The 27,381-nt window shown below is 38.2% G+C and overlaps 1 protein-coding gene across 2 annotated transcripts in view; it reads right to left on the reverse strand.

Annotated features, from left to right (window-relative positions):
• LOC105482680 (adenylate kinase 5) overlaps positions 1 to 27,381 on the reverse strand; it is a 292,348-nt gene that overhangs the window by 210,856 nt on the left and 54,111 nt on the right. For both annotated transcript variants that reach the window (XM_011742912.3, XM_011742910.3), the window contains exon 6: positions 21,624 to 21,815. In XM_011742912.3, the coding sequence (XP_011741214.1) occupies positions 21,624 to 21,815 (192 nt within the window). The remainder of the gene's footprint in view (positions 1 to 21,623; positions 21,816 to 27,381) is intronic.

Consider the following 27,381-nt stretch of genomic DNA (forward strand, 5'->3'; position numbering starts at 1 on the left):
GGGTGCTTTTAAAAGGGATTGTGATTTGCATAATGTATAACTTTATGGGTCTTAATTATTTATAATCTTTTGGATTTTTGGTATATGATAAGGAAGTATAGGCTATGAAGAAAGGTTAGTTGATACCATAGTGATCTTTCCAGTGGCTCATGAGTTGTGACTTTCCAGGTCATTTAATTAATATGTTCTGGACAGATAATGGCAGGTTTAAAGTATTAAAGTATTGAACTACAATTGAGGAAGCATATATAATACAGCCCACTTTTTAAACCACATAATAAAGAGAAAAATCAAAAGAATGCAAAAATGTTTTTAAAAATTAAAACATTGTGCTCACGGAGTGAAATGATCTGAAAACTAGAATGTCAATATTGCTTGAGGGTGAGTTGCGAACATTTTAAACAAAATATCCTTTACTGTGATAACATAATGGCAGTAAAAAAAATAATAATCACAGCAAACATTTATTTCCTAGGAGCCTGGTCGTGTTCTAAGCACCATATGTGTATTCCCTCATTCTTCTCATTGCCCCATTCTTCTCAAAAACTCTATGAGATAGATACTAATCAGGAATCCTTTTTTGTAAGGAGGAATCTGAGGCACAGGCACGTTAAGTCACCTATCCAAGATGCCACAGCAGAGCAGGGTGATATGGTTTGACTGTGTCCCCAAACAAATCTCACCTAGAATTGTAACTCCTGCAATTCCCACATGTCCTGGGAAGAACCCTGTAGCAGGTGACTGAATTATGGTGGGGGCAGGGGGGTCTTTCCTGTGCTGTTCTTGTGATAGTGAATGAGTCTCACAAGATCAGATGGGTTTAAAAATGGAAATTTCCCTGCACAAGCTCTCTTCGCTTGCCGTCATCCACATATGGTGTAACTTGCTCCTCCTTGCCTTCTGTCATTATTGTGAGGCCTCCCCAGCCATGTGGAACTGTGAGTCTAATTTACCTCTTTCTTTGTAAATTGCCCAGTCTTGGTATGTCTGTAACAGAAGCATGAAAACAGACTAATACACTGGGCTCATGACACACATAATCTGGGTTAAGAGCCCAAACTTTGTATAAGTTGCTTTATACATATTATTTCACTTAGTCTTAATAGAAACTGTCAGAGGTAAACTCCGTTCATTCTAGAGATGGAGAAACTAAATACAGTACTTGTCAGGTCCTATAGGTAGTAAGTGATAGAAGCTGAATTTGAACCAGGTCACTGTGAGACCAAAGACTAGAGCTCCTTCCCTTAATACCAAATTGCCTCTCAAGAAATACTTAAGAACCAAAATGTCTGGTACAAACATTGAGTAGTAAAGGAATTTAGAAACAGAAGAGACTGGTAGAGACTTGAGTAGTCAGGGAAAATAGGTGAAATAACGAATGACAGCAAAATACAGGATCTGAAAGGTAGAACAGAAGAGCCAGAGCATCTCAAGTGAGCAGCAAAGCTTGGACAGGAAAACTGGACAGGGAGCATTAGGAGGCCAAGCGAGAAGGGAGAGTTTGTGGTGGCTTGTGGGCTTGCCTTGGTCTTTATTTTGCTGGTAATTTTCTTCTGGACTGTATTTTGTCACAATTATGTGGCTTCCTGCCTGCTGCCTGAACATCCTTCCTATGAGCAAGTTTCCCCCAAACTGTAGCTTCTGAAAGGCAGGGAATTTATCTCGTTCATGTTTGATCCCTGGCCCATAAGGACAACACATATTCACTGAAGTTAGCTGAATTGCTGTTTTTGATCTATTCTAGACTTTTCGACAAGGCTGCTTACATTCACAGACTAAAATCAGTCTCTCCCTCTCAAATGTGTACCTTCTTCCAGCACTGAAGCATGCTCAAGTCTCTCTTTCCCCAAACCAAAGCCAATGTAATACAAAACCAAAACAAACAAGCACACAAACACACCAAAAACTCTTTTCTCCATTCCTCCTTTCCCCTTCTAACTGCTGCCTTACTTTTTTTTTCCTTTGCAGTCAGATGTCTTTAGTCTTCTGCATCTGCTCATCCAGCTCCATTTTCTGACACCCCACCCCCCCAACTTGTCTGCCTACTCTATCCTGGTTTCTGTCTCTGTCAATCCATCAAACAAGCAATAGATGATAAAACTCACAAACTTCCTGCCAGCTGTTGAAACAAACAGGCTCATCTTGCTTGACTTCTCAGAGAAGCAACTTTGGACAGCTGACATTTCTCTCCCTGGAACATTTTAAATTTTGCATCTATGATACCCAATTCTCCTTTTCTCTCACATCTTTGACCACCTTCTCTTCCCCTCCCCAACTCTTCTTCCTCTATCAACCCTAAGGTGTTGCTTTGGCTCAGATGTTTTGTTGCTCTCTAGTCAATGTTATTCAACCTTAATCTATTCACTGGTGATAATGCATACTTACCCAATTAATGAATGGGAAAACAACCTAGTGCTTTCTATGGGCTGGCCCCTAAGAAAATCCATTTCCCTCTCTTTGTGCCGACTGCTTCATTTGACCTTTTTCCTGTGTTATTCTTCTTCTGAATACTGGTAAACTCTATTTGGTCCCTTACCAATCTATCTCTCAGCTCTAGCTAACTCAAGGTTCGTCCCTTGGCCTATTAATTCAATTCCTGCTTCTGACAAAGTTGTTTAACTTTGGACAACTTCTGATATTTTTAATTCCTGGTAGACTTCATGAAGGGAAGAAAAAACACTGCCATTGTATTTGACAGCTGTTTGACATACTATGAAACCAAATAAATAATGTGAAGTAAAGCTAGTGAATTACATAGGGAGAGGATTTATAAAAAATTTGAATAAGTTATGTATGCACTTTCCCTTATAGAAAATATTTCATTGGTTTCCTGTAGATATCATATTGCTATGTTTTGTCTATTTGAGCTGAATTCTCCCATTTCTCATTTATTTGAGCTGGCTGGCTTACTTATGTTTTTACTTATGTTTTACTTTCAAGTATATGCTGTTTTAACCATTTTTATGCATTTGTTTCAGATTATCAACTGTATACATGTTAAAAATTTGCAGAAAATGTTTTACAAAAATGTTTACAGAATACATGTAAAAAATTTGTAGAAAAGGATAAGATAAAAGATAAAAACCATTTTAACTTACAGGCATTAATATGCTACATACGGATTTTCCATAGTAACGTGTTAATTATGAAAAAATATCCCTTATATGCTTGTGGCAAAAACAAATAGCTTTAATTTTTTCTATAACATAAATTAATATAATCTTAATGGGCTCTCTTTTATAATTCTTTTATTCTTTTCCTTTTCTTTTTTGTTTTAGTTCAAGATTTGTTTTTCCTCAGTAAAAACACTGGTTTTAATTTAAACCAATCCTTATAAATAATCTGAATTTACAAAAATAGGCTTTTTCTTTCCTCTTTTTTTTCAGGGGATAGGAAACTTACTATTCAACTGACAAATCACATTATTGTGGATAAAATTATAATTTTTGTCTGAGGTAAGAAAAAATAATTTTTTGAAGCATGACTCATTTTCAAATGGAAAGAGCCAAGGATAGAAGGAGTTCAGTATTGGATAATCCTTTTAAACAATTAAGACAAAGTTCTACTTGTAGTCAAAAGGAGAGCTTAACCCTCTACTTTTTTCCTTAATGTTTTCATGTTTTAGCTTTATCTCTGGATCATTCTGTAAACTCTCAGACCAAGAGTTGTCTTGGTCTTTTCTAGATCCTCAGAGTGATCTGCAGAGGATTTTGCAGCTGCTTAATTAATGGGGACCTTTTGATTCCTCAAGACATGGACATGAGAACAAATACTTTCATTTGTGCCTTCTGTAAGTGACTTACAAAGGGTTCTCACGTGTTTTCTAATTTGAACCTCATGCCAACTCTGTGAAGTAGAAACACTGGGTCATTACTACCGAGGCTTTTGGGGGTAAATAAGTTGCCCAACTGATGCCTTGTAAACACGCTCATGAATAATTTCAAGTTAAGAAAATTTTAAAGCAGAGTACAATATGATTTCAACCATCATGCTATCAAAATATCATAGAAAAACACTGCACAGAAAAAGACAATGTTAACAATGGTTATTTCTGGGCTTCAGAATAATGGATGATTTTTACTTTCTTCTTATATTCTTCTGCATTCTTGACCCTCAGCACCACCCGTAGATGAGCACATGCTTAATCTCTCTCTCTCTCTCTCACACACCCCCCTCTCCATAAATATTACATTTTAAAAAGAAAGTGTGAGATTTTTAGATGGAAAAAATTAAAAACAGAAGTAAACAGACTCCATTTTCCTCCTATTGATAGAAACTTGAAAGCTGCTCATCCTTCAGCAGCTCCCGCTTGCCAATGTTGAAAAGTAAAATGATAGAAAATAACATGGCGTGCAACTGCCAAGACAGATTTGTGGTTGACATTTCTTCTGAAAAATGTCTCCATTAAAATAAGTAGCTGTTGGTGTTGTCTCCTGATTTAGTCATTTTGAGAAGTAATGAGTAGCTCTCAGAACTGGATTTCAGCTTTCTCATGGAATCCATGACTTTGAATAGATATACCTTAGACATAACTGAGCATGCAATAGAAGAGAATTGATCACCGGGTACCTATCGTCTTCCTAAAACATATTTGCATGATGTTGCCCAGCACAGTGAAGTGTTCAATGAATGTAAGCTATTATTTGTCATTATATAGCACATATTTTGATTAGATCATTTCTGTTTTGGAGTATATGCTATTACAGATTACATGAATAACTACATATATAATTTATTTCACTACCCATGTCATAGGAGAGCTTTATATATATTATCTATAATCCTTAATTAATCTTGCAAGTCAGTTATCTTCATTCCCGTTTTACAGATGAGGACATTTCATCTTAGAGAGGTTAAGAGACTTGCCAGGATTCAAACCCTGGTCTTTGTGACTTCAAAGTCGGCCCTTGGACCACCATACTACACTACATTTTGCTCAATGTAATATTTACCATTGAGTCCCTTGTAACATTTCACCAGCATAAGGTTTATTTGAATATAATAAAAATTGAGAAGGTTTGTGAATAACATAGGCATGAACAAAATATGAAATTGGCAATCCTTCCCAATGTCCTTGGTGTCTACTGAGACCATGCTCAAAGAAAGAGAAGGGAAAAAAAATCAATAGAGAGTGGAAGCCAAATCAGAAGAAGACAGAAAAAGAGAGAAAAATCAACATAAGAGCTTATCAAATAGCTTCTGAAGGGCTTTTATAGCTGGTGACAGGCTTGGCAACACTTCTTTTGACTGTTAAGCTGTGTTCACTTTTCTCAGCTCATCGTTTCATAGGAGCTGTGGGAGCCACTTTCCTGAGATTTAAAAACTACCACTGGAATATGGGAATTTCTCTCTTGTCAGAAATCCAATACATTGAAAGAATTAGTACGTGAAAGTACATAGCACATATGGCTGCCATAGCACTAATAATTCTTCTGGATAGTACCAAGGCCAATCTCATCAAAATAATAAGAGTGTCTGTGTCTTGTTAGTGCTTTCTCTGTGCTGGGCACTGTGTTTAGTTCTTAAATCACCTTTTCTCACTCAATCCTCACAGCCCACTTAGGAGGCAGGCATTATGAGATTCAGTTTTCAGATGGTAGAACTGAGGCCCTAAGAGTTTTGAAAACTTGGGCAAGAGGTCAAGAACTCGTGAATGGCCTAGAACTGTGATCTGTTTGCCCCTGCCTTCTGAGTTTTTAATCACCAGCCCTGTTTTTGTCCTTTGATAGACAAGAGTTACTTTCACTTGTCTGGTCCTGTTCATCTTTTCTAGATTCTTCTCTTTATGTTTCCAAATCCAGGTTGCGATTAGGGTGTTGGTTTACATCTATGTTTCACTCAACAAATATTTACTTAGCACTTACTATGTACCAGGCAGTGTTCTAGGAGACTGAGATGCGACAGTAAAGAACTCAGTTGAAAGACTTTCTCTTATAGAGCTTTTGTTTCAGTGACATCACACATTATTTCTGAAATTTGCATTATTTGAAGAATTTCAATTAACTTTATGGGAGTGTAGAAGCAAAAAATGTCAAAATTTGATGTGCAGTTTAACCAAGAGATCTAAGTCTTAAAATGAAAACAAAGCATGTTTACAGCAATTTAAAGATTAGAGATCTTGAAAGTTGTTACCTATGATCAACTGCAGAGAAGATTTGAAAAATGGTTTTCAAGTGGAAACATTTTTTTCCGGCTTTGTTTTTGCTCTTTCTTCCCCCACATGTATTAACTATATATATATTAAGTGTGTGTGTGTGTGTGTGTGTGTATTTAATGAGGGTCATCAAAAAATTCACAACCCAGTAATAGTCTATTCACTTAGTAAATATATATTGAAGGTGAACGTATGGGCTCCAAGCCAGGTGCTGGAAATAAAATATTGATGATGACAGCAGAATTATAAAAAGGAGAGCAGACAGTGGAATTATAAAGACAGAGTTATAGTAGAAAGACAGCAGAATCATAAAGAGGTAGAATTATAAAATAATGTAATTGCCATGAATGGACTCAAAATGGGGTGTTATGGGACCTCAGAGTGGGGCATCTGTCCCCAGGGTGGCTTCCCAGAAAAATCCAGGTGGAGGCAGGGTGATGAGGTTGATCAGGACTGCAGGGAGAGGGAAAAGTCCTTAGCTGCAGAGAATGCCATTTTGAACAACGACAAGTAACAGAGGAAAATTTGAGATAACTGAAGTCTCCTATGTGTCTTCTCTTGTCTTACATTTTTGAAGTGGGGCTATCATTCACAGAATATGAAGTGGAGCAGTACAACTGTGGAATTACCTATCCATGGGATTTTAGAAAATGCACTACTTGATATTTTTAATATCAAATTTCATTGTTTTAAGAATTCAGATTGAACTAATGAAATGAGCCAGCAATCACAAGTACTGCAGTCATCCAGCAACTGCTCACTGAGCCAAAAGGATTTCACCTAAGGCTTTACAAAATCTTCTGAGACAGACAGAATTTAGTTGGAAATTACTGCTGCATTAATCTTTCAGTTGTAAGAGATCTTGTCATCTTTTTGGACTTCTGCCAGATTTAATTTGTCATGAACACACGAACTCTAAATAAAGCTTTGGCAAAAAATTAAAAATAAACATTATCAAGTATATATCAAGTGATCGTGATGTCTGTATTCAGATTTTTAAGCATAAGTTTCAGAATAGAGGAAAAATCCTGTCTTACAATACACAACACTACTTATCTGTTGAAATTAAACTTTCAGGTAAGATACAATTTTTTTTTTTTTACAAAAACATCTATTACTTTTATTTTTCCTCCTTGATCATGAACTTGACAACAATTGTGGAAATTGTTTGAAGCAACACTCCGGTATTTTCTGAGAAATCTCTCATGGTTGCTGACACCTTCAAATAACCTGTGAATTGGCAATGGTTAGAGACTAGACCACAGTGGAAAGCATGAATTTTTGAAAGCTCAAATTTGAAGCATTACTGAAAAGCTGCTTATTCAATCCTAGTGCATGAAGTCTAAACAAGTTCTTGTTCACTCTCAACTTATTAGGATGAACAGATGTAGTCCAACTCATTAATGTATGTATTAATGTAACAAATACTTTAAAGCACCCACTACAGTCTGGCATTGCACTGGCTGCACAGTCCCTACTAAGTGGACTACTGAAAAGAATAGCCTGCATCACATTACAACTTACACACATTCAAGCTTCCTTTGCACAGACATCCCTTTAAATTCAGAGTTGGCTTTCTTACTTCATATAGGAGCTCTTAAAGCCAAAAATCAACATTTTCATACATCTTTCAGTACCCCACATTAGCTAGAAATCTCAGAATAATTGCCTAAAAAGAAACTGATGAATGAGTATATTCGTAGATTATTTTATACTGAGCTAAATTAAATTCCTCAATGCGGTTGTTGGAGCAGGGAGAGAGCAACCAGAAATTAGAATGGTTTAGATAAAATTTATTTTATTCCCTACTCCTTCCCTGGCCGCTCAGCTCTTGATTCTGTCTTTCCCATCACTTACTCCCATTTCCAATCCTGAACTTGGTAGTGGCTGTAACTCCACGTAGAAATTTCAGATGCCTCATTTCTTCTTTGAATGCGTGGAATAATCTCTGTTCCACAGAGTGTCAAATTCATCCAGTCCTACCAGAGTTATCATGGAAAGGCGGGTGCAATTTACTCCCTCTTGCAGCCTTTTGTACATCCTTCCTCCTATCATTACAACGGTCAGATGCACTGAGACCACTCACTGATCTCCTTTCCTCCCTTTTCTCCATGGGCTCCTTCAGAGCAGCAGCGTGTCTGCATACCTGCCTGTGTCCCACCTGCCAGGTTGGGTTAAACTAGATGGAAGCATCCTGCAGTTGTGCCTGGGGAAGGACCCTCCAGAGGCCAGCTGAGTGGGAGGCAAAAAGACAGATGAGGGAAGCCCATTATAGTGAGGAAGACAAGAGCAGTTGAGTCTGAAGGGTGAAGCAGGGCAGACTGGGACCAATGAGTAATGTCAGAGTGAGATGCGGAGTGGGTGAGGCAAGAGTCAGACTGCAGAGTTTAGAGTTTATTTAAGAAAAGGCAGCAAGTCCCTATCTTTACCTGAAATGAGATAATCTAAATAGAAACACCTGACACACACAAGGCACTAAATATTTTTTTTCTTTTTTTGAGACGGAGTCTTGCTCTGCTGCCCAGGCTGGAGTGCAGTGGCACGATTTTGGCTCACTGCAACATCCACCTCCCGGGTTCAAGCTATTCTCCTGCCTCAGCTTACCAAGTAGCTGGGATTACAGGCATGGACCACCATGCCTGCCTAATTTTTGTATTTTTAGTAGAGACAGGGTTTCACCATGTTGGCCAGGCTGGTCTTGAACTCCTGACCTCAGGCAATCTGCCCGCCTTGGCCTCCCAAAGTGCTGAGATTACAGGCTTGAGCCACCATGCCCAGTTGGCACTAAATAATTTTAATACCTACATGACAGAGGTGAGTGATTAAAATAGTTTAAAATGTGTAAACCAGTGGGCGCTGTGCTTGATACAGTATGTTAGTTCTTCACATCTCCTAGAAACAAATTTCTTATTTTTTAAAAAGTATAGTTAAGTATGTAAAGGTAAATTAAAATGGAGACCAGACTTGAAGAATCTCTGAGCAGATAAAGCCAATTAGGTCTCATAAGTGACCTTAACTTTGCTCGATTCACAAATGTAAATGAAACTTGTGCTATTTCTTGTAAATGCCTATATTAAAGAAAAAATGAAACTTAAGGCTAACCCATCAGAAGCTGCCAAATAACTTATATAACTAAGGACTCTCCAGAAGGATAGCTCAAATAAGGCAACTGTATAATGGTAACCAATCAAATATTTTCTTTTCTTTACTTCCTTCCGTGTTTGCTCCAGAAAAACCTTCCCCTTGTGATCCCTTGCTTGATCTCCTGAACCATTTCCAGCTTGGAGTTGCTCAATTCATCAATCGCTGTTTGTGCAAATAAACGCTTTCAAATTTTATTGTGCCTCAGTTTACCTTTTAGCAGGTATTGTTGCTTCTCAATCAGCAAAAACCTCCAGGTTCACATTAACAGGCATTATCAATATATTTTCTGGCTGTTTTGAGAGGGGGGTTTAACTCTACTTGGACATAAGTTCTGGTTCAATTCCTTATCATTAACTGAGGGATCCTACAAAATAGAACCTATTTCAAACCTCAGCTCCCTTGTTTACTGGCTTCAGGCTTTATGGCATGTTCCTGACCCTCTCTGAGCCTCTGTTTCTTTCATTAATTTTAAAAGACTGGAAGAATTAGATATAATGTGAATAAAGAGTCTGGTATAGTGGAAGTGCTTACTGAAAAGTAGCTAATATTATTAAGCACATTTTCTATTTTAACCGTTTTTGATAGAATTACTTGCAAATGGGCCGGGCGCAGTGGTGCACGCCTGTAATCCCAGCACTTTGGGAGGCCGAGGTGGGCAGATCACAAGGTCAGGAGTTCGAGACCAACCTGGCCAACATGGTGAACCATAGTCTCTACTAAAAATACAAAAATTAGCCGGGTGAGGTGGCGGGCGCCTGTAATTCTTGCTACTTGGGAGGCTGAGGCAGGAGAATCACTTGAAACCAGAAGGCAGAGGTTGCAGTGAGCTGAGATTGCGCCACTGCACTATAGCCTGGGCAACAAGAGCAAAACTCCATCTCAAGAAAAAAAAAAAAAAAAAAAAGGAGTTACTTGCAAATGTACTTTATCATATCTTTTCAAACAGAAAAAAGGATTATTTTTAACCTTTTGGTGGTTAATAGGTTGCCTCGTTCATTTATTCTAGCTCCTTTCTCCTTTATCTTCCTCTATATCAGAGGCTGTAAAGCTAAAAACTCCATTTTGCAGCTTCCCCTGAAGGTAGGGGAAACACATGCTCCACTTCTGACCAATGAGACACAGGAGCCAGTCAATGAGGGAGGCAGAAGGGGTTTATGGGAAAGCTTTTGCTTTCCTAAAGACAGACAATAGCTGTGGCTTCCCAGCCCTTTACTATCTCACCATTTTTCTGTGTGGAAGGTAAATTGGATGACCAGAGCAGTGGTAGTCATTTTGTCACTATGAGAAAGCATTAAAGATGTTGGAACAGAAAGACAGAAGGGGCCTGGGTCCTTGATGACACCATCTAGTCATTGTACCACCCCTAGATCATCCATTTCTGAACATATTTTTACACATGTCAAATAAACCTGTTTATTTAAGCCATAGCTATTTATTTATTTATTTAGAGACAGGGTCTTGCTCTGTTGCCTAGGCTGGAGTGCAGTGCTGCAATCATGGCTCATTGCAACCTCCACCTCCTGGACTCAAGTGATCCTCCCATCTCAGTTTTCCAAGTAGCTGGGACTACAGGTGTGCACCACCATGACCAACTAATTTTTTGTATTTTTGCTACAGATGGGGTTTCGTCATGCTGCCCAGGCTGGTCTTCAATTCCTGGCCTCAAGCAATCCACCCGTTTCAGCCTCCCAAAGTGTTGGGATTACAGACATGAGCCACTGCGCCTGGCTCAGTTATTCTTTTATTGTAATGAAACAAACGTTTTATATTTGGTGAAGACCAATTATTGCACAGTGCTTTAATGGAATTATGTCCTCACTGCTACAAGATGTGCAGGGCTGTCTGCCATGAAAATAAATGGTTCCACATACACCTATAATGATTGAATTAATTCATTAATTTATTCACTCAATGAATTATTTTGAAACAGTTATTAGTAGAAAGAAAAACTGGTGATTCAACTGAATCTACTTTCTCTTTGCTTGGATTTTAATGTCACTTGATAATGCTTTAGCTTGTCAGAGTCCTGATTACATTCCTTTTCCTTCCCTATCTCCTTTCCTTTCAACCTTGCCATGAACACTATCCAAAGGGTAAACCAAAATGGTTAAACTGGGAAAATTTATGTTACACCTCAGATGCAGGTGATTTTTGAGTGCTATTTCTCCTGAGAGCACTTTTTCAATTACTCCCATGTTTGCCATCTGTGCCAGATGGTTGTAGGTCTGCCCTACGGAGAAGTAAAACCTGTGTCACTCAATCACTATCCCAGTCCAGGCCCTTGTCACGTCCCTTCCAGATGCTTCCTCCATTCACTGTTTCACACACAGCTATCAGCTTAATATTTCTAGCTGTGTCACTCCCATGCTCCAAGCCTTTCAATCTGGCACTTGCCAACAGAAAAACCCTTCCTCCTTAGCCTAGCACTTCAGTGCCTTGCTCAGTTTGATGACAGCACCTCTGTCCCCCGGTTTCTAAATTCTCAGTACTCTGTTCTACACTCATGTCCTGTGTCTGCTTATCGTGCCTTTCTTTCCTATTTCTGGGTTCCAACTCTTCCCCGTCTCTCAAGGGTCCATGTTTCCAGGAGAGCCTTCCCTAATCTTTCCAGGAAGAACTCACTCCCTGCCCTTTATTCTTCCTGGCCTGTTCTATTACTTTGGTGTGGTGGCACGTACCCCTTCCCCAGCTGAGTTCAAGTTATTTATGTTTCTATCGTCTATGTGCCTGTACCACAAACTCCCTGCAGACAGGATCAGGCTCCACATCATCTTTGTATTCCTTGCAGTGCCTGCTGTGGTACCTTGGATATGGGAAAATGTCATGATCAGGCATGTCAACAGATAGCTGTTGAATAAAAGGAGGATCACTGTTGTCTGATGAAAAGAGTGCCACGAATACATAGGCCCTCAATAAAATGGTTTGAATGAATTACTATAAAAGGACTATCATAATGGGGAAATGGAACTGTAAGGCTTAAGGGAGACAAGGACAGTGCTTTGCCTGTCCCAGAACTGAAGGCTTGGTTTTACGTTTGATTTGTAGGACTGAGCAAGAAGGAGATAGTAGTATAGATAAACAAAAATACAAGGTCCAACAATTGGCCATTTGTAGTATAATTTCTTTGCTTCTATATTTCTGTGCTTAGATTAATCAATTTTATGAATTATCTTAATCGTTTTACATCTATTACCTAGTAAAAATTACTTTAAAAACTTCTCAATGTAATGTACCAAATATAATTAATTTTCCCATTTATTCTTTTCTAAAAAACAGAAATGAACAGATTACAGCTGGATAGAGATGCTTGTCAAATGACAAGGGCCTGGATAAAGTGTTTTAACGAACGAACAACAGAATGATCACAAAACAGCCTTTGGGGCCAGCAGTGTGATCTGGGTTGAGACTCCACCGCTCCTGTGGGATCCTGGTAGGCTACACTTTCACGTGCTTTCATCTTTCTCATTTACAAAATGGAGATAACAATAGTATCTGCCCCAACAAGATTAGGTGAGAAATAATGAGTTATCACATGCAAAACATTTTTGGCTTGTTTTTTAGGTTTTTTTCCTAATGTTTATTTTAGGTTCAGAGGTACATGTGCAAATTTGTTATATAGGTAATTGTAATCAATGTTTAGATCCCACTTATAAGTGAGATCAGAAACATTCTGAATAGTACTAGGCACATATTAAGCACTCAGGAATTGTTAGCCATTGTTTTCTAAGGCACCATCTATTAATAATATTTTGTTGTATTTACCTGACTGGCAAGTCTTAAATGCTTATTCCTTTTCTTTTTTTGCAGGGGGGGAGACATTTACTTTAACTATAGTGCCATCTCTCTTTAAAAGATATTGATTAATTCCAATTAGTTTGGCCTTAAGGATGAAAAAAATTCAGTGTAAGGACATTACCAAAAATATTATTTTCTTTTTTTTTTTTTTAGATAGAGTTTCGCTCTGTCGCCCAGGCTGGAGTGCAGTGGTGAGATCTCGGCTCACTGCAAGCTCTGCCTCCCAGGTTCACACCATTCTCCTGCCTCAGCCTCCCGAGTAGCTGGGACTAAAGGCGCCCGCCACCATGCCTGGCAAATTTTTTGTATTTTTAGTAGAGACAGGATTTCACCATGTTAGCCAGGATGGCCTCGATCTCCTGACCTCATGATCCACCCGCCTCTGCCTCCCAAAGTGCTGGGATTACAGCCATGAGCCACCCTGCCTGGCCCCAAAACATTATTTTCTTACTCATGTTCCCAGTAAGTCTTAGTATAACATTTCAAAGTAAATGAAGACCTAACTCTGAAGTCTGGAATATTTGTTGACATTATTGTCAACATTATTGTTCTGATCACAGAGTGTCTCCTGGAGAATCAACCAGCTAAAAATATGTGTGTGCGTGTGTACACATATAGAACCTGTAGGGTTGAAACAGGAGTTTTAGGAAGTTGTTAGTATGACATGACATTCAGCTACCAACTATTTAGTAATTTGTTTTCTTTTGCTTTAAAACATTTAAAAAGACAAGGTATTGTTGAAGACAGTCCTGTAGAAATAGCACAGATCTTAACTAAAGTATTTATAGACAGACCTGTCAATAATAGTTCTTAGAACTGGAATTTTCTTAATGTGAATCTCCAAATGTCTTCACTTGAATTATCTCGATTTTGTCCACATTATTTGTTTTATAGTTATCATGTGAGGGCCTTGCTTTATACTTCAGCTGGTTAAAAAATTGTTCATGGGGCTCTTTGGACTCTGTTTTATGAGTGTCTGTAATAATAAAATCAACAGAAAAATATTTTACATTCTGTTGGGGGAGGAAGTTATTCATTTTTAAAGTTCTTCCTTATTTTTCCTGTTAATACCTGTGCAAAACATCACAATAAAATATTGCATTTTTGGTGCAAGAGCTCTTCTCATCCGATGCTGACAGTAGGACTGTCATATAATCAGCAGCAGTTTCCAACTTCGAGAGAGAGATGCATTTGCTGAGTCATTTGGTTTGCTTTCTGCCTACGGGGTGTGAAGACGACTGGAAGTGAGGGAGCTTTGGGTATGGAAAAGTTGTGAGTCAGGGCGTTGCTTATGACAGAGACAGAATGCCAGAATGAGCTATAAATGTGCTATCTGCTTGTTCTTCCTGTTGTTCTGATGCTGTTCAGGAACCAGCAGAATTTGCTGCCCAGGACTGTGGATGATATACTTTGCTATATGCGGGTTGCCATTTTGTGAGCAAATGGCTTTATCTTTGTGCTTTTATTTTCCTTTCCATCCAAAAGATCAGAAAGAGAAATTGTGATCATGGTATTTTAGTTTTAGAGCCCACAATAATGACAGTATATGAAAGTAATCAGATTCACTTTTCAATTTAGTTCTGGATATTTTAAAACCAAAATTACAAATAGGTATGTAAATAGGTAAATTAAGTGGGCAACACTGAGTAATCCCCAGAGATGGCAAGCTCCTTAGGGAAGCAACAGGACTTTTCTGAGGGCGGCACCATCTTGGCAGCTCTACACACAGTAAGATTTAATAAGTGCTTATTGCCCAGAGAATGTGATTCCTTTTAAGCTGCTCTTTATTCCAGTCAAAAATGGATACAGTATCTCTCATGTTGCTTCAGGGCTCTCACTGAGGTTCTATCAGCATCAGGTTTTGTGCCAGAAGGCACTGTTTACTTAATCTAAATACACTCTGGCAACTGAAGAGCAATTTAGAGGACCATATATCCAGGTGACTATAGATATCATCGTCACCTAAATAAATATCTTCCAGAATACTTCCACAGCCTTTCCTATTTATTAACCTTTAAAAACCCTTCCTCAACTATTTTCTTAGTTACTAAATCCACCAAATAGGAATTAGTGGGAGCTTTTGGTTACATGACAATGGATGCTCAAACAGGATATAAGTGATGGTACTTAAAGGAAATACAGCTTCATTATGTCACACATTACAAACTCATTAACCCCTTACCTATTGAGAAACTGTAATAGAATTTTCTTCCTAGTAATTTTAGGAGAATGGGTTTGTTTGGGCAAGTTGTTATCAAACACGTTTGTTTGCTTTTCTTATGTTTAGGTGGGTTGCTGTTAAGTGTTTATGCTGTTTAGTTTTCTTTTCTCCTGGCTGGGTGCGGTGGCTCATGCCTGTAATCCCAGCACTTTGGGAGGCCAAGGTGGGTGGATTGCTTTAGCTCAGGAGTTCGAGACCAGCCTGAGCAAAAAAGCGAGACCCTGTCTCTACAAAACATACAAAAAATTAAGCGGGCATGGTGGCATACACCTGTGATTCCAGCTACTTGGGAGGATGGCTTGAACCTGGGAGGCAGAGGTTGCAGTGAGCTGAGGTCACGCCACTGCATTTCAGCCTGGGCAACAGAGCCATACCCTGTATCAAAAAAAAATTCTTTTCTCGTTGGGTTATTTTTCTTCCCATTTCCACCACCTGTGCAGTGATGCTAAGTGGAGTTGGTGGTAATTAACCAGTGGCTGTACATCGAGAGTTTAGGGATAAATGTACTATTATACTTTAAATGTTAGTGTTTGTTCCTATGAAATGTGAAGTCAGTTAACAAATAATTATTCAGCAGTTCTCTCTAAACTAACTTTTACTCTTCCTACTTATTTTTCCTTTGGCTAGGAGTGTCTGATGGGATGGGAATTACAGTGGATCCTTCACGACCTGGGTTTGAAGAACGTGGTCCACTTTGGTCCACCTCTGTCACTCTGAGACAGAAGCACCAACCCCTCTTCTTCCTCCTCCTCCTTAGTGTACTCAGTGTGAGGATAACAAGAATGAAGAACTGTATGATGATCCATGTCCACTTAATGAATAATAAATATATTTTCTCTTCCTCATGACTTAAGTAATAATATTTTCTTTTCTCCATCTTACCTTATGGTAAGAATCAGTACATAATATGTATAACATACAAAATATGTGTTAATTGGCTGTTTATGTTATTGATAAGGCTCTGGTTGACAGTAAGTTATTAATAGTAGTTCTGTTTGGGGGGAGTCAAAGTTTCAAGTGGATTTTCAATTGCACGGGGGCTGGCACCCCAAACCTTGTGTTATTCAAGGGTCAACTGTGCATAGTTTCAGTGGTAAATCTGAAATGCATAATGCAAGGATTCTCAAATTTGAAGGAAGTGATATGGGGCAAATGAAGCAACTGTAGTGTGAAAGGGGTTATCTGGGACTCGGGGGCAATGTCTGGTAATAAACAATGGTGTAGTTTGACAGGACTGTGCTCGATGTGTCACTCGTTTCCCAATACTGATGCTGGTTTGTGATGAGTGTTTCCCAATCTGCAGCAAAATTAGAAAAATAAGGCAAGTATTGGGAGTTTTTTTCTAATGCTTTCACTTTGTAAAATTGAAAAGCCATCTTGCCCCTACTTAAAAAATATTTTTTTTTCTGGCCTAGTAAGTACTAAAATTAGGGAATCATTGGTCTATACAGCCTTGTTAAATGCCATTGTAGCCCTCCTCACATTCCTCGACCACTTCCCAGGAGGTGAACAATAAATAATCCTGATTTTAACCTTTTTCAGCCTCTGCCTTTCCTGGCTGAAGAGATTTAGTTGGTAAACCTGGGTATGAATTAGTAGGCCTCTTCATACCTCCTGTGACCACAGCTTACCTCTGATTTCAAGTTATACTCCTACAAAAAGTCCAAAAGGAAAATGACCATTTGTTTACTTCACAGTCTAAAGCTAAATATGAATTTTAATGATTATTACCAATATTCAGTAGTAGTTGTTCAATGCACGTAAGTGTATATCAATTTCCCTGGTGAATTCCGTGTTTTTCTGGCTGAATAGAACATTTAATGGCAAAAAGTTTTGAATGCATTTTGGAAAAATAACATATACATTGCATCTGAACTTTTCTTTTTGCACAATTTAAGAAGATCTTTTTCTTTAAAAATAAACAAAATTGCATATATTTTTTAAAAAGTTCATCAAACTTACAAAAACTTGACCTGTCTTAATTAATTCTGCTTCTTAAAAAAGGGTTCCTGAGAGGGATGAGGGATCAAAGACTACACATTGGGTACAGTAAATACTGCTCACGTGATGGGCATACTAAAATCTCAGAAATAACCACTAAATAACTTATTCATGTACAAAAAATATAAATTAAAAAAAAGAAAAAAGTGTTCCAACTTGGTGAGACTGATTGAAATGAAGACTAGTTGAAAAAAAACTTTTACAAGAAAGATTAAAAATGATCATGAAACACACATTTTATTGGAACTTAAAAAATCTATAAAAGGGAAATTATTATGCAAGAGTTACACAGTTTCAAGTTCAAGTGCTCTAAAATGTCAAGAGACACAGCTTACTCAGCAATACTAAAAGTAGCTTTCCTTGATCCAGCAATACCTAAACTACCAGAAAAATCTTCTGACAAACATTGGGAACTCACAGCCTCCTAATCTTTAATTACAAGCATAAAGCAGTAAAAGATGTATTGAGGAATTATATCCGACCTCACGGTAAGTTAAAGACAACATATAAATATGTCTGAGAAAATTCTATGAAGTAGTCTTTAACATACCAGCCTTATGATTTCATATTATTTTCATTCATACTTGCACACATGACTGCACATGGACATGTATAATACAAGAATAAAAATGAAGAAGTTCATGTAATGGGAACTATGTCAGTAAGATACAGTATTCAAGCAACAGCATGTTTTTCTTGGCTAATCTGATTAGGTTTTCTCTTTACACTGGGTTTGTTCTCTAGTCAAATCTGCCAACAGATGTAGTCAATGAAGTAAACAAGAAAAAAGAGTGGAATGACGTCTGTTACTATACAGACACTGCCCATTATATAGCTTGATTACACAGACAATATAGAAGCTAAAGAAGACACTGAGTCAAACTTATAACTGATTAATAGACACCTTTAAAGAAAAAGGTGAATTATGTCTAAAGTTTTTACAACCTATTCATTTTGGATTTCTTCAATAACCTATGTATTGGAGAAAAGGCAACAGAGTTCCCTCAAAGAGAACAGAATTGCTAGTGGTTACTGTAGGTTCTAAAAGATGAGCATTTGTTGGGGAAGGAAGAGAGACGAAGAAATATAAAAACTGTACAAGACTATCAATCATGTCATTTACCCTTACAACATTCTAGACACCATTTTAAGCTCTTGACATCTATTTAATCCTCACAATCACGCTGAGGTAGGATTGATGATTATACCTATTTTACAGGTAAGGCATATGAGTTGCAGAGCAGATAAGTAACCTGCAGGAAGTCACACAGGTGGTAGGTGGTGCAGCTGGAATCTGAATCAGGCAAAGCGGCTGCATGGAGCATCTTAAAACATGCCCTCTGCATTACCATCATCTACCATGTTATGTATATTCTCTCATTTTACCCACACAACAATACTATGAGGTAGGTAGCACTGTCTCCAATTTACAGATAGAGAGATCAAGTCCTAGAAGCTAGTACCTTGTAGGGGATCATGAAATTATTAAATGGCAATGGAACTGAGATTCCAAGTGACAGGATGCAGACACCAAACCCCCAGAGAAGAGGAGTACCAACATGAAGTTTCTCAACTATACTAAACAGGGACATGGTCTCTGTGGCCCTTAAGAACTCTGTGCAGAGATAAGTGATTAATGCTATTGGAGTGTGGAGACAGTCTGTTCTATTCACCACAGGGAATTCCAATCCCTAAAACAGTGCATGACATATGTGAGGACACCCTGCACATTTTTGCACTTAATAATTCATCACAATTATCACACATAATAACTCAACAGTCATCACACTTAATAACTGATTGTTTAATCTCTTTCTTCACATGCTGCAAGCTCTGTTCATTTCCTGGAGCTTAGTATACAGTGAGCAGGTACTGTTCTAGGTGCCTGCAATATGTCAGTGTCAAAATAAAGATCCTTACCCTTTGTTTACTTAGCTCTGCACCCCTATGCCCTAGCAGAGTATCCTGGTTTTCAGTAAATATGTACTGAATGAGTAAATGAATGAATTAGGAGGGGCAGGTAGGAGAAAAGGGAAAAAAAACTACAGAGAAAAGGAAATATTTGGGTTTTATCTATTAATCCCCAGATTTTTATTAAAATCTTAACATGCTTATTATTAATATAAATGATCATTTTTATTATTTAACTCATCTTTAAAAGCAGAAGTGTCACCAAATATATTTTAATTCCAGCAGTAAACTATGATCCAGGTTCTAAAAGAGGACACGTGTTTTGCTTCTTTGTCAGATAATTTTTTCAAATTATATTCCCCAGAGCTTAGCCTGTGTTTGCGTTCATTGCTTTCCAAAAGGTGACTTTACTAGGCAAGTTTTATCTCAGTAATTAGAAGCATTTATCTTAAAGCTCATTTGGTTTTAGCAGTGAGGTTACAGGCTGTCATCCACATTGTTATTGACTCCCTCAATTAGAGGCAATGGCATTTCACCTCCATGCAAAATATTAGTAAATTAACAATCTCCACTCCGCATTCATTTGAGAAATCTGCTCTGCTTGTGATGACGAATGTGACAAGCAGGGAGTAATCAGAGACACTCTGGTAACACCTTTGAGCCTTGCAAATATCAATTAAATCTGGCCTTGCACCTTACAGTTGGGGTTTGGTTTGTAGGGCAAATTTCTTTTTTTATGATACAGTGTGGAAGTTAGTGTTGGTAACTGGTGAGAAAAACGAACAACAGCCAATAATCCTAGCACTTTGGGAGGCCGAGGTGGGCAGATCATGAGGTCAGGAGTTCGAGACCAGCCTGGCCAACATGGTGAAAGCCCGTCTCTACTAAAAATACAAAAAATTAGCCGGGCATCTGTAATCCCACCTACTTGGGAGGCTGAGTCAGGAGAATCGCTTGATCCCGGGAGATGGAGGTTGCAGTAAGCCGAGATCGTGCCATTGCACTTCAGCCCGGGCGACAGAGCAAGACTCCATCTCAAAAAAACGACCAAAAAAAAAAAAAAAAGAACAAAAACCAAACAACTACCCCAACAAAACACAGCCACAGAAGCATCCACCCTGATTTTCCCAAATCTTTTCAATTACTCAATGCCTGCTTTAAACCAAAATATGAACCCTGGCATTGTGAACAATTTCCAGATCAGATTTACAATTCTGCGACATGACAACTTTGACTCAAAGAGCAAATCATGTTGAATATTTCTTTATGGTGCTAAAAAGATTGCAAAGAAATTATTTTTCAAATGTCATGTCTGTCTCTTTCAGGCCCGAGGGCATCCTAGTCTAATGAAGAGAGTTTTAACCCAGAAATTGTTAAGATCACAGGAGCTCTCTGGATGGGCTTCAGCTGGTTTACCTAACATTTGTGAAATAAAAGTCTTTATGTGCTTTTTATTGCAATGGGCATGGATCGCTTTGACTAGATTCTCTACAGAGGCCTGTAACCCAACTAGACAAAAGTTGGTCCACTGGCCCAGGTCCAAGGGCTGAGAGGAGGATTCCAAGGTCCTGCCAAGGTCTGCCACCATCCAGCTGTCAAGGAGCTGCTGTGGTTTTAGTGTCTTCTTGCATAAAGTGCTCTCTTCAGATGACCCATTATCCTCTTTGTCTCCTCTACACTTTCATACTGGAATCTGATGATGTGATGATCATAAATTTAGCTGAACCTTCACCTCTAATGTTCTAGATTCTAAAAACTATACAAACTAATGATTCAGTGTCATCTTTCATTGGCACATTGAATATCATCAGCCACAAAACAAACTAAAATTTTAGGAAAACATTAATATTTGCATTGCATCAAAGGAGCAGAAGGGTGACTACCTCCCATTTTGACACATTATCACTTCTTTATGACAAGTCAAACCCTTAGGAAACTTTTTCCGTGAAGTCAGAATCTCATTTCTTTATGTAGTACATTACGACAAACAACGCTTAAATCTATCATCACCCCACATCAACTGTGTGGTTATAAGTCTATCGATTTTGTTAGGCTTCCAAAGACAGACAGAAGAGTGGAGAGACTGGACAAATATCGCTTACAATCACCCAGACAGTTATTTTAAAACATTTTTTTACTTGAGGACTAAAGAATTTTGGCCAAGGTTAAAATTTATCTTCTTTCATAAAATCAATTAAATTAAAATGAATGTTTTTAAAAAACATTATGGCTTAAAAAGGCGAATCAGGTCAAAACGATACATTTTTTTTCCATTGGTTCTGTACCCCCAAAAAGCCACTTTTTAAGGTAAAGAGGATTTCGCCATGAGAACATAGGCTAATGAGAGATCTGAAAGAGCGTTGTTGTATTGGACTTGTAAAACTTGAGCTAACTTACTGTCACGATGAGCCCCTTTTCCTGGAAGTATTTAACCAATGGAGCAGCGTTCTGCTTGAAGTTCATTAGTCTCCTTTGGGTAGCTTTTACGTTGTCGTCTGGTCGGCCCTGCTGTTCTGCACGCTTCAGTAATCTTTCTTTGAGTCTCTGATTAGCACAAGCCAGGAATACCACCAAGTCGGGGGTACAGATCTGTGGAGAGCATCAACAAACAGAGAGGCATTCAACATACCAACCAATGCATGTGGGCAGCTGCATCCATTTCCTGTTGTTCTGTGGAGGCTGCCATATATTTGGCCCTGTATGTTTTTGCCAGTATATCTCCAGGGCTGCCGCTCTACCCAAGGCCAGGAGCAGCCTTTCCCAGTGTAGTCCATGTAAATAGCATTCCCTAACTCATGTGGCCATATGCAGTAGCCAACACTTTTTATACATGCTCAAATAAGTTTCCAAGTTGAATTAAGAACAGTCTCAGCCAACCTTTGCTAAAAATATTGTATATGCGACTTGATTTTAGAGGGGAGGAACTACCGGGCCACAGGTGTTCTCTACAGTAAACAAGTACTATTGCTATGATTACTATTTGTTACCATTTAAAAATTATCTACTGTATGCCAGGCCCAATGCTATTTCCTTAAGATATTGCTGGCCGGGCGTGGTGGCTCATGCCTGTAATCCCAGCACTTTGGGAGGCTGAGGTGGGTGGATCACGAGGTCAGGTGTTTGATACCACGCTGACCAACATGGTGAAATCGTCTCTACTAAAAATACAAAAAAATTAGCCGGGCGTGGTGGCACGCACCTGTAATCCCAGCTACTCAGGAGGCTGAGGCAGGAGAATCACCTGAACCTGGGAGGCGGAGGTTGCAGTGAGCTGAGATCGTGTCATTGCACTCTAGCCTGGGCGACAGAGCAAGACTCCGTCTCAAAAAAAAAAAAAAAATTGCTAAATTTTACAACAATCTGCAAGGTAAATGTTATCTCCATTTCATAGATGAGCAAAGTGAGGCTCTGAGAAATTAAAGTACTTGTCTGAGATCACATGGTCAGTAAAGTAAAAGTTAATATTTGAACTCCAGTCTGTCTGGTCTAAGGCCTCTGTTCCTTTCACTATCACAAAGTACTGAAAGGCCCAAAGGTCTTCATAAATTTCAGAAAATACTGAGGAGTGGCACGAAAAGAACCTATGAAGTAAAAAGTTTCTATTTAACTAAATTAGAACTAGCATTGCATTTAAAACATAACATGACTATATGAGGTGAGTGCAGCTTATAACTGAGAATAGGAGAAGGCAAAAAGACAGTTTGCATAGTGGTTTGAAGCAATAATCTCCAAAGTGTTTTACTGCATCTTCACATTAGTAAATGTTTTAAGCATATACCCCAATTACTTATTAATTTACTAATTATGCATGTACATATGATATGCATGTATTACTATACTAGTACAGAATGCACATTGTAAAATATATATAAAAATACAATTTTTAAAGGATGGGATTCTACTATTGTAATTTTAACGATTTTTTTTCCCATATCACAGTGGTTTGCTTTGTGCACTCTGGAGACCACTAGTTAAAAAACGGACTTGGGAGGCTGGGAGACAAGGATTCCAGTTTTTTTTGCCCCAGGACTTACCAGCTGAACGATAGGCACATAATTTAATCTTGCTAAACCTCTATGTCCTTATCTGTCAATAGAGATACACGAACTGGCCTCCTTGAGTTATTATGAAGATTAAATAATATAAAATACACGGCATGTATGTTTCATGGCAGGTGCTCAATACATTTTAGCCACAGTTGCTATCTCTTAGTTTTCATGATTCTATGTGGCTCTGGTTCTCCTTTAACTCCTTATTTTTTATTTTGTTGTTTTGTCTTCTGCTCACATTGGTTCCTCCTCAGATCCCTGAAGTGGGGGGTGTTTTCCAAGGCTTAGATCATACTCTTTTCCCTCTCCACGTTCTCACTCTTTCCGTGTCCTTCTACTGTTTTGGTTTCAGCCACTACCTTTAGCTGATAAAAGTTCAAATCTCCACTGTCAGCACTGACTTTCAATAGCACCCCAGTTCTATATTTTCAAATGTCTATGTGACAGCTCTATTTATGTCTGAATGTTACCTGTGACTCGGCAAAAATTAATTTCAGCAACTTCCCACCTAAATAAAATCTCATCTTATTTATTTTTACTGTAGCAACACTCCTGTCCTAAATCTCTTAGCTGGAAGACTTAGTATCAATTCTAACCCTTACTCATCAAAACTTCTGTCTATCCAAGTTATCACTGCTGCCTATTGATTTTGTCTTTAAAAAATTGTTCAAATGACCAGGTGCGTTGGTTCATGCCTGTAATCCCAGCACTTTGGGAGGCCAAGGCAGGCAGATCGTGAGGTCAGGAGTTCGAGACCAGCCTGGCCAAAATGGTGGAACCCCATCTCTACTAAAAATACAAAAATTAGCTGGGTGTGGTGGCGTGTGCCTGTAGTCCCAGCTACTCAGGAGACTGAAGCAGGAGATTCACTTGAACCCGGGAAGCGGAGGTTGCAGTGAACTGAGATTATGCCATTGCACCCAAGCCTGGGCGGCAAGAGCAACACTCTGTCTCAAAAAAAAACAAAAACAAAAAACAAAAAACATTGTTCAGACATCTCGTCTTCCAATTCTCACTGCCACTGTGTAAGCGCAGGAATATGCTAGGAAAGGTGATTAGGAGAGTGGATTGTGGAATCAGACAATCCTGGGTTTGAATCTAGAATCTGCCTTCTATTAGTTGTTTGTCCTTGTGTAAACTGTTCAACCCCTTTGAACCTCAGTTTTCCCAACTGTAAAGTAAGGAATAAACTCCTAACTCAGAAGTTAGTATTTCCCAATTTTTAAAAAACATGCAAATCATTTTTGAGAAACCTTAAAAAACTAGAAAATCACTTGTAATATTTGTGAGATATATCATAAAGAGATTACGTGAAGTTAAAGCTTTTATTTTAATCAAATATTATCTTATAAAATTCATAAACATAACTATCAGTAACATCCAGCTTCAGCCACTATAATAAAAGATATAATTTAAATTTTACTTTAAATAAATTACATAAGAATTTTGTTGACAAATAAAATGATATATTGTGCTTGGTTTGGTGATAACATGTATTAAAACATAAGAAAAAACTAACTCAGCTTTGAATGCAGATAAAAACTTCTTGCATTTTTACATTTTTGCATTTTGCACTGAAATGTTTTACTTTAATACATTTTGTGTTTGTTTTAGTCTGTTAATGTAAGTGCTTCTCTTTCCTTGACACAGTAAGGCCATGGATAGCCTTCTACACAGGTGTGATTACTACAACGATTACAATCATCACTATAGTCTGTCTTTTACTACAGGTATTGGCTTTTGAAAAACTAGCGACAGCTTGAAAGTTATGTGGTTTTTTAATACTTTGAATAAAATTGCATTTTGTTTATGTATGTTTTTAGTTAGACTTTTTCCAAGCAGTTTTAGGTTTACAGAAAAATTAAGTGGGATATATAAGATTTTTGATCAATAAATGCAACTTCAGGTCTGAAAAAGATGACCTTGAAATGAATCTACTAAGCTATTGAATGTTATAACTGTGATTAATTTGCCGTCTTTCCTTGGTATAAATTAATGCCTTATGACTAGTTCAGTGGAAACCTTACAAGCCAGGAGAGAGTAGCATGACATATTTAAAGTGCTAAAGGAAAAAAATACCATTACCCTGGAATAGCATATCCAGCAAAAATATCCTTCAAACATGACGGAGAAATAAAAATTTTCCCAGGCAAACAAAAGCTAAGGGATATCATCAACACCAGACCTGTCCTACAAGAAATGCTAAAGGGAGTACTTTAACCAGAAAGAAAAGTTAGTTAACGAGTAATAAGAAATCATATGAAGGTACAAAACTCACTGGCAATAGTAAGTACACACACAAAAAAACACAGAATATTATAATACTGTAGCTGTGGTGTGTAAGCTACTCTTATCCTAAGTAGAAAGACTAAATGATGCACCAGTCAAAAATAATAACAACAACAACTTTACAAGACATAAGATATAAATAAAAACAACAAAAAAAGTTTAAAAATGGGGGGATGAAGTTAAGGCATAGAGTTTTTATTAGTTGTCTTTTTGCTTGCTTGTTTGTTTATGCAAACAGTGTTGTTATCAGATTAAAATACGGTTAGGGCCGGGTGCGGTGGCTCATGCCTGCATTCCTATCACTTTGGGAGGCTGAGGCGGGCAGATCATGAAGTTAAGAAATCGAGACCATCCTGACCAACATGGCGAAACCTTGTCTCTACTAAAAATACAAAAATTAGCTGGGCGTGGTGGCACGCGCCTGTAGTCCCAGCTACTCGGGAGGCTGAGACAGGAGAATCACTTGAACCTGAGAGGCGGAGGCTGCAGGGAGATGAGACCACGCTGCTACACATCAGCTTGGCAACAGAGTGAGACTCCGTCTCAATAAATAAATAAAGGGTTAAAAGATAGTATTTGCAAGCCTCATGGTAACCTCAAACCAAAAAACATACAATGAATAAATAAATAAAAAGCATGAATGGGATTGGTGCCCTTGTAAGACAGAAACCAGAGACTCCCTGTCCCTTTCACCACGTGAGTGCACAGAGATAAGACTGCTATGAACCAGGAAGCAGGCCCTCACTAGACACCAAACATGCCAGTGCCTTGATCTTGCACTTCCTAGCCTCCAGAACTATGAGAAGTAAATTTCTACCGTTTTTAAGCCTGGATAAATAGATAAATACTATAGGACTGGGAATTAAAAAAGTTAAAATACAAAATAGCCAAGATCACCACAGCAGGTAGGCATAATCAGCTGACTGCTCCACCTCAGCCATAAGCACGCTCATGGGATTCCTTGTAACCCCCGCATAGAACCATGTATTACGGCCTCATGTTCTCCAATAGTGCTCCATTTTAAAGGGAAATTATACTTAAACTGTTTATGTTTTCCCCAAACTTTAGTAGACATCATTCTATTTTAAAAGATGTGAAGACCCTGAAAGCTTTTAAGAAATTCACTGTGAAATGTTGAGAAGTATCAGCAAACAAAATAGTGGTCACAGGATCTTTGGCATCCTTTTCCTTAGTGTATGTTCTCAAAAAACATGTGCTGATTGAATGAGTGAATAAATAAATTACAAAACAACACCACCACCAAAAAGTGAGGCATCACTTTTGTCCACACGGAAGTAAACTTTCAAATTGTTGATATTGTTTCTCCTGTGGAATCAACAAAGTCAGTCTTTCTTTCTTCTTTCATTACCCAGGCAACTCAATCTTCCTCCGTTCATTTTTAAAGACTTTACTTGAATGACTATTCTGTTAAAAAGAACCTGTGACTGCCTTTGTATAAGCAAAGACATATTCATTGTGTCAGACCGCAAAGTGAGCTCATTTTAATGCTCCTTGTTCTTAACTGTCAGTACTTTTGACTGTCCTATTCTTTATGAAGAAGTGTTAGAGGGTCTAGACTCCATAATTCAGATCAGCTAAACTGTCAGAAACCGGAAAGTAAAGTACTAAAGAAAAGAGAAAATCACAGTTGAAACAAAAACTTTCTAAAAAAGGAAAAAAGACAGACAACTGGTCTTCACTATGGTTTAACATGGAGACAATTTCTGGGCAGAGCTTTCAACAGATCACAGGGATAGGGGACAAAAAGTGGTATATGGGGCCCACCCAGGGGAAGAGGCTCTAGAAAGTAACCACAT

This window comes from Macaca nemestrina, chromosome 1 (assembly GCF_043159975.1).
Source record: "Macaca nemestrina isolate mMacNem1 chromosome 1, mMacNem.hap1, whole genome shotgun sequence".
Classification (NCBI taxonomy): domain Eukaryota; kingdom Metazoa; phylum Chordata; class Mammalia; order Primates; family Cercopithecidae; genus Macaca; species Macaca nemestrina.